General features: G+C 39.0%; 1 protein-coding gene and 1 long non-coding RNA gene across 2 annotated transcripts in view; both read right to left on the bottom strand.

The window, feature by feature from the left end:
* Window positions 1-821: 821 nt before the first annotated feature.
* LOC129835626 (uncharacterized) lies at window positions 822-8,675 on the bottom strand. The gene is made up of 5 exons (XR_008756480.1): window positions 8,445-8,675; window positions 7,800-7,856; window positions 1,843-1,923; window positions 1,674-1,731; window positions 822-862 (listed from the first exon to the last, which is right to left on the bottom strand). It is a non-coding gene; the product is annotated as an uncharacterized LOC129835626 (long non-coding RNA).
* Window positions 8,676-8,678: 3 nt separating this feature from the next.
* The window catches only part of LOC129835671 (Fc receptor-like protein 5), an 8,072-nt gene continuing 7,711 nt past the window's right edge, over window positions 8,679-9,039 (bottom strand). The window contains exons 3-4 of the mRNA XM_055901389.1: window positions 8,811-9,039; window positions 8,679-8,684 (exon numbers count right to left, since the gene is read on the bottom strand). The exon at window positions 8,811-9,039 is cut by the window's right edge and continues 16 nt beyond it. Coding sequence (XP_055757364.1) covers window positions 8,679-8,684; window positions 8,811-9,039 — 235 coding nt within the window. The remainder of the gene's footprint in view (window positions 8,685-8,810) is intronic.

The following is a 9,039-nucleotide window of genomic DNA, read 5'->3' as shown; positions in this document are numbered from 1 at the left end:
TCTGGACCTACCTCAGTCTGTACATTAGGGTCAGTGATACAGTGATCTGGACCTACCTCAGTCTGTACATTAGGGTTAGTGATACAGTGATCTGGACCTAACTCAGTCTGTACATTAGGGTTAGTGATACAGTGATCTGGACCTACCTCAGTCTGTACATTAGGGTTAGTGATACAGTGATCTGGACCTACCTCAGTCTGTACATTAGGGTTAGTGATACAGTGATCTGGACCTACCTCAATCTGTACATTAGGGTTAGTGATACAGTGATCTGGACCTACCTCAGTCTGTACATTAGGGTTAGTGATACAGTGATCTGGACCTACCTCAGTCTGTACAATAGGGTCAGTGATACAGTGATCTGGACCTACCTCAGTCTGTACATTAGGGTTAGTGATACAGTGATCTGGACCTAACTCAGTCTGTACATTAGGGTTAGTGATACAGTGATCTGGACCTACCTCAGTCTGTACATTAGGGTTAGTGATACAGTGATCTGGACCTACCTCAGTCTGTACATTAGGGTTAGTGATACAGTGATCTGGACCTACCTCAGTCTGTACATTAGGGTCAGTGATACAGTGATCTGGACCTACCTCAATCTGTACATTAGGGTTAGTGATACAGTGATCTGGACCTACCTCAGTCTGTACATTAGGGTTAGTGATACAGTGATCTGGTCCTACCTCAGTCTGTACATTAGGGTTAGTGATACAGTGATCTGGACCTACCTCAGTCTGTACATTAGGGTTAGTGATACAGTGATCTGGACCTACCTCAGTCTGTACATTAGGGTTAGTGGTACAGTGATCTGGACCTACCTCTCTGTACATTACGTCCCTGGATCCAGATACAGTTCTACCTAAAGTACACAGATTTAATTTGTTAAAACGGCAATAGGTAACTTTTTGAGCAACCCAACAAAATCCACATAGAAATGTGTTATAGATCTGTCATATTACTTTAAAGCCAATCTAAGTAGCGGTAGATCTGTTCTTTGTGAGCTATTTCTATGCTTCCCGTTCCTAAGTTTTGTTTTTGCGTCTTTTGCAAAGAGCTGAAACAACAATATTTTTGGTAAAAGAAAACAGTGGTTTATATGGTACAATGATTATCTACACTATAACCAGTGGTTTATATGGTACAATGATTATCTACACTATACACAGTGCTGCATTTGTAAATCTGAACAGGAAGTGAGGTACACATGCACAAAAAAAGTAAGTTATTTATTTTTCAATCCAGAACATTCCAAAACCGAGAGGTGCCGGGTTCCAGCAGGTATCTGACAGACTAGCTTTTTATTATTACAATTATAATATAATACAACAATAATACAATTATCTATCTTACTTTGTCACAGAAACTGAAATTAGGTGAACTACTAGAGTTTTAGCAACCAGGAAATGGCGGAGCAATTTCTGCATAGTGCAACTTTAACTCTAAATGATACAATAGGACACAGTGGCACTGATGTAGGAAGAAATCCTCTCATCACTGCAGAAACTGATGTGTGGTGCTGAGCCCTCTGGCACAAAATGGCTGCCAGGATCTCTACTTTTCATCATCATCCTTGCGCCTGACCTGTCTGTCTGTCTGTCTGTCTGTCTGTCTGTCTGTCTGTCTGTCTGTCTTCACTGCTGAGTAGACAGGGTCTGGAATGACCTACTGACCTGTTTCTCTGTCTGTCTGTCTTCACTGCTGAGTAGACAGGGTCTGGAACGACGTTCTCTGAAAGAAACACATAAACAGGTTACAACTAGTGACATGTTAAAACACTAAAACATTTTATTTACTCCAGAAAGATGAGGGGAGTATTGTTGGTCTCTCCCTTCTTCCTACCTCTCCTCCTGTTGTGTTGTCTCTTCTCTGTGTGGTTGATGTCAGCATAGGTCACATCACCTGGACCAGATCCACCTGGAACTAAACACAGGAGAGACAGGATATTAACACAGACTGGACCAGATCCACCTGGAACTAAACACAGGAGAGAGAGGATAATAACACAGACTGGACCAGATCCACCTGGAACTAAACACAGGAGAGATAGAGGATATTAACACAGACTGGACCAGATACACCTGGAACTAAATCCAGGAGAGAGAGAGGATATTAACACAGACTGGACCAGATCCACCTGGACATAAACACAGGAGAGAGAGAGGATATCAACACAGACTGGACCAGATCCACCTGGAACTAAACACAGGAGAGAGAGAGGATATTAACACAGCCTGGACCAGATCCACCTGGAACTAAACACCGGAGAGAGAGAGGATATTAACACAGACTGGACCAGATCCACCTGGAACTAAACACAGGAGAGAGAGAGAGGATATTAACACAGACTGGACCAGATCCACCTGGAACTAAACACAGGAGAGAGAGAGGATATTAACACAGACTAGACCAGATCCACCTGGAACTAAACACAGGAGAGAGAGAGGATATTAACACAGACTGGACCAGATACACCTGGAACTAAACACAGGAGAGAGAGAGGATATTAACACAGACTGGACCAGATCCACCTGGAACTAAACACAGGAGAGAGAGAGGATATTAACACAGACTAGACCAGATCCACCTGGAACTAAACACAGGAGAGAGAGAGGATATGAACACAGACTGGACCAGATACACCTGGAACTAAACACAGGAGAGAGAGAGGATATTAACACAGACTGGACCAGATCCACCTGGAACTAAACACAGGAGAGAGGGAGGATATTAACACAGACTGGACCAGATAGTCTGTATGTTGGAGTGTTATACAGTATTACAGTACCTGTGGTGTTATAGTGTTATACAGTATTACAGTACCTGTGGTGTTATAGTGTTATACAGTATTACAGTACCTGTGGTATTATAGTGTTATTCAGTATTACAGTACCTGTGGTGTTATAGTGTTATACAGTATTACAGTACCTGTGGTGTTATAGTGTTATACAGTATTACAGTACCTGTGGTGTTATAGTGTTATACAGTATTACAGTACCTGTGGTGTTATAGTGTTATACAGTATTACAGTACCTGTGGTGTTATAGTGTTATACAGTATTACAGTACCTGTGGTGTTATAGTGTTATACAGTATTACAGTACCTGTGGTGTTATAGTGTTATACAGTATTACAGTACCTGTGGTGTTATACAGTATTACAGTACCTGTGGTGTTATAGTGTTGTACAGTATTACAGTACCTGTGGTGTTATAGTGTTATACAGTATTACAGTACCTGTGGTGTTATAGTGTTATACAGTACTACAGTACCTGTGGTGTTATACAGTATTACAGTACCTGTGGTGTTATAGTGTTATACAGTATTACAGTACCTGTGGTGTTATAGTGTTATACAGTATTACAGTACCTGTGGTGTTATAGTGTTATACAGTATTACAGTACCTGTGGTGTTATAGTGTTATACAGTATTACAGTACCTGTGGTGTTATAGTGTTATACAGTATTACAGTACCTGTGGTGTTATAGTGTTATACAGTATTACAGTACCTGTGGTGTTATAGTGTTATACAGTAGTACAGTACCTGTGGTGTTATAGTGTAATACAGTACCTGTGGTGTTATAGTGTTATACAGTATTACAGTACCTGTGGTGTTATAGTGTATAGTATTACAGTACCTGTGGTGTTATAGTGTTATACAGTATTACAGTACCTGTGGTGTTATACAGTATTACAGTACCTGTGGTGTTATAGTGTTATACAGTATTACAGTACCTGTGGTGTTATAGTGTTATAGAGTATTGCAGTACCTGTGGTGTTATAGTGTTATACAGTATTACAGTACCTGTGGTGTTATAGTGTTATACAGTATTACAGTACCTGTGGTGTTATAGTGTTATACAGTACTACAGTACCTGTGGTGTTATACAGTATTACAGTATTACAGTACCTGTGGTATTATAGTGTTATACAGTACTACAGTACCTGTGGTGTTATAGTGTTATACAGTACTACAGTACCTGTGGTGTTATAGTGTTATACAGTATTACAGTACCTGTGGTGTTATAGTGTTATACAGTACTACAGTACCTGTGGTGTTATAGTGTTATACAGTATTACAGTACCTGTGGTGTTATAGTGTTATACAGTACTACAGCACCTGTGGTGTTATAGTGTTATACAGTATTACAGTACCTGTGGTGTTATAGTGAAATACAGTACTACAGTACCTGTGGTGTTATAGTGTTATACAGTACTACAGTACCTGTGGTGTTATAGTGTTATACAGTATTACAGTACCTGTGGTGTTATAGTGTTATACAGTATTACAGTACCTGTGGTGTTATACAGTATTACAGTACCTGTGGTGTTATAGTGTTATACAGTATTACAGTACCTGTGGTGTTATAGTGTTATACAGTACTACAGTACCTGTGGTGTTATAGTGGTATACAGTACTACAGTACCTGTGGTGTTAGTGTTATACAGTATTACAGTACCTGTGGTGTTATAGTGTTATACAGTACTACAGTACCTGTGGTGTTATAGTGTTATACAGTACTACAGTACCTGTGGTGTTATAGTGTTATACAGTACTACAGTACCTGTGGTGTTATAGTGTTATACGGTACCTGTGGTGTTATAGTGTTATACAGTATTACAGTACCTGTGGTGTTATAGTGTTATACAGTACTACAGTACCTGTGGTGTTATAGTGTTATACGGTACCTGTGGTGTTATAGTGTTATACAGTATTACCATACCTGTGGTGTTATAGTGTTATACAGTACTACAGTACCTGTGGTGTTATAGTGTTATACAGTATTACAGTACCTGTGGTGTTATAGTGTTATACAGTACTACAGTACCTGTGGTGTTATAGTGTTATACAGTATTACAGTACCTGTGGTGTTATAGTGTTATACAGTATTACAGTACCTGTGGTGTTATAGTGTTATACAGTATTACAGTACCTGTGGTGTTATAGTGTTATACAGTATTACAGTACCTGTGGTGTTATAGTGTTATACAGTATTACAGTACCTGTGGTGTTATAGTGTTATACAGTATTACAGTACCTGTGGTGTTATAGTGTTATACAGTATTACAGTACCTGTGGTGTTATAGTGTTATACAGTATTACAGTATTACAGTACCTGTGGTGTTATAGTGTTATACAGTATTACAGTACCTGTGGTGTTATAGTGTTATACAGTATTACAGTATTACAGTACCTGTGGTGTTATAGTGTTATACAGTATTACAGTACCTGTGGTGTTATAGTGTTATACAGTATTACAGTACCTGTGGTGTTATAGTGTTATACAGTATTACAGTACCTGTGGTGTTATAGTGTTATACAGTATTACAGTACCTGTGGTGTTATAGTGTTATACAGTATTACAGTACCTGTGGTGTTATAGTGTTATACAGTATTACAGTATTACAGTACCTGTGGTGTTATAGTGTTATACAGTATTACAGTACCTGTGGTGTTATAGTGTTATACAGTATTACAGTATTACAGTACCTGTGGTGTTATAGTGTTATACAGTATTACAGTACCTGTGGTGTTATAGTGTTATACAGTATTACAGTACCTGTGGTGTTATAGTGTTATACAGTATTACAGTACCTGTGGTGTTATACAGTGTTACAGTACCTGTGGTGTTATAGTGTTATACAGTACTACAGTACCTGTGGTGTTATAGTATTATACAGTATTACAGTACCTGTGGTGTTATACAGTACTACAGTACCTGTGGTGTTATAGTGTTATACCGTATTACAGTACCTGTGGTGTTATAGTATTATACAGTGTTACAGTACCTGTGGTGTTATAGTGTTATACAGTACTACAGTACCTGTGGTGTTATAGTATTATACAGTATTACAGTACCTGTGGTGTTATACAGTACTACAGTACCTGTGGTGTTATAGTATTATACAGTACTACAGTACCTGTGGTGTTATACAGTACTACAGTACCTGTGGTGTTATAGTGTTATACAGTATTACAGTACCTGTGGTGTTATAGTGTTATACAGTATTACAGTACCTGTGGTGTTATAGTATTATACAGTATTACAGTACCTGTGGTGTTATACAGTACTACAGTACCTGTGGTGTTATAGTGTTATACAGTACTACAGTACCTGTGGTGTTATAGTATTATACAGTATTACAGTACCTGTGGTGTTATACAGTGTTATACAGTATTACAGTACCTGTGGTGTTATAGTGTTATACAGTACTACAGTACCTGTGGTGTTATAGTGTTATACAGTATTACAGTACCTGTGGAGTTATAGTGTTATACAGTATTACAGTACCTGTGGTGTTAGAGTGTTATACAGTACCACAGTACCTGTGGTGTTATAGTGTTATACAGTACTACAGTACCTGTGGTGTTATAGTGTTATACAGTATTACAGTACCTGTGGTGTTATAGTGTTATACAGTATTACAGTACCTGTGGTGTTATAGTGTTATACAGTATTACAGTACCTGTGGTGTTATAGTGTTATACAGTATTACAGTACCTGTGGTGTTATAGTGTTATACAGTATTACAGTACCTGTGGTGTTATAGTGTTATACAGTATTACAGTACCTGTGGTGTTATAGTGTTATACAGTACTACAGTACCTGTGGTGTTATAGTGTTATACAGTATTACAGTACCTGTGGTGTTATAGTGTTATACAGTATTACAGTACCTGTGGTGTTATAGTGTTATACAGTACTACAGTACCTGTGGTGTTATAGTGTTATACAGTACTACAGTACCTGTGGTGTTATAGTGTTATACAGTATTACAGTACCTGTGGTGTTATAGTGTTATACAGTATTACAGTACCTGTGGTGTTATACAGTACTACAGTACATGTGGTGTTATAGTGTTATACAGTATTACAGTACCTGTGGTGTTATAGTGTTATACAGTATTACAGTACCTGTGGTGTTATAGTGTTATACAGTATTACAGTACCTGTGGTGTTATAGTGTTATACAGTATTACAGTATTACAGTACCTGTGGTGTTATAGTGTTATACAGTATTACAGTACCTGTGGTGTTATAGTGTTATACAGTACTACAGTACCTGTGGTGTTATAGTGTTATACAGTACTACAGTACCTGTGGTGTTATAGTATTATACAGTATTACAGTACCTGTGGTGTTATAGTGTTATACAGTATTACAGTACCTGTGGTGTTATACAGTACTACAGTACCTGTGGTGTTATAGTGTTATACAGTACTACAGTACCTGTGGTGTTATAGTGTTATACAGTACTACAGTACCTGTGGTGTTATAGTGTTATACAGTATTACAGTACCTGTGGTGTTATACAGTACTACAGTACCTGTGGTGTTATAGTGTTATACAGTATTACAGTACCTGTGGTGTTATAGTGTTATACAGTATTACAGTACCTGTGGTGTTATTCAGTATTACAGTACCTGTGGTGTTATAGTGTTATACAGTATTACAGTACCTGTGGTGTTATAGTATTATACAGTATTACAGTACCTGTGGTGTTATAGTGTTATACAGTATTACAGTACCTGTGGTGTTATAGTATTATACAGTATTACAGTACCTGTGGTGTTATACAGTATTACAGTACCTGTGGTGTTGGAGTGTTATACAGTATTACAGTACCTGTGGTGTTATAGTGTTATACAGTATTACAGTACCTGTGGTGTTATAGTGTTATACAGTATTACAGTACCTGTGGTGTTATAGTGTTATACAGTATTACAGTACCTGTGGTGTTATAGTATTATACAGTATTACAGTACCTGTGGTGTTATAGTGTTATACAGTATTACAGTACCTGTGGTGTTGGAGGTCTTCACTGCAGAGTAGACTGGATCAGCTCCTGGAGACTTCTCTGGAGGAGACGAGACAACGGGTTGAAGACATAAAGACAATGTACTGTGTGTGTGCGTATTTGTGTGTGTGTGTGTGTGTGTGTGTGGACGTGTTTAACTATTCTTGTGGGGACCAGAAGGCCCTACAAGAATAGTAAACAAACAAAAAGTTGACCAGCTGGGGACATTTGGTTAGTCCCCACAAGGTCAAATGCTATTTCTAGGGGGTTTAGGGTTAAGGTTAGAATTAGTGTTAGGGTTAGAATTAAGTTAAATATTAAGGTTAGGAGCTAGGGTTAGGTTTAGGGTTAGGATAAAGTTTAGGTTTTTGGGTTAGGGTTAGGGTAAGAGTACGGGTTAGGATTAGGGTTAGGTTTAGGGTTAAGGTTAGGGTTAGGGTTAGGGTAAGAGTACGGGTTAGGATTAGGGTTAGGTTTAGGGTTAGGGGTTAGGGAAAATAGGATTTTGAATGGGACTGAATTGTATGTCCCCACAAGGTTACCTATACAAGACTATACAAGACTACAAGACTGTGTGTGTGTGTGTGTGTGTGTGTGTGTGTGTGTGTGTGTGTGTGTGTGTGTGTGTGTGTGTGTGTGTGTGTGTACCTCTCCTTCTCCTGGGTTCTGGGTCCTGTATGATTCTGACGTCAGCATACGTAACATCTCTGGGTTCAGCTGCTACATCTTTGTTCCTCTTGCAGAACAGGACCAGTAGAATGATCAGAGAGATGGAGAGAGCAGCCACCAACCCAGAGACAGACAGAGGGAGGAGGAGAGGCAGAGTCCGTATCTTGGAAAGTGTGGTAGGAGAGATGGGGGTAGAGGGGGAGGGGGGAGAGCTCATAGCTTGAAAAACACCAGAGGAAACAACACAGTAAAAAGTTAGAATCTAATTGATTTATATTACCTTAGACATATGTATTACTTCTAATGACAAAGCAGAAATGATAACATTTTTATAAATGTCATCACACCTCTCATAGTCATCCAGCTCTCTGGTGATTCTCCTTCAGAGTTGGTACACTTGTAGAGTCCTTCATCTGACTTGGATACTGCAGGGATGGTCATCTCTCCTGTAGTCTCAGTCCTGATGAGGGATCCATCTTTGTAGAAATCAGCTGTGAGGTCAGAGGGAGTTCCCTGATATCTGCAGCGCAGAGTCACAGAATCTCCCTCAGTCACAGGAAGGGCAGGGCTCTCC

This window comes from Salvelinus fontinalis, chromosome 36 (genome assembly GCF_029448725.1).
Source record: "Salvelinus fontinalis isolate EN_2023a chromosome 36, ASM2944872v1, whole genome shotgun sequence".
Lineage (NCBI taxonomy): Eukaryota > Metazoa > Chordata > Actinopteri > Salmoniformes > Salmonidae > Salvelinus > Salvelinus fontinalis.
The sequence above is the reverse complement of the archived record's forward strand: the minus strand, read 5'-3'. Positions and strand labels throughout refer to the sequence as shown.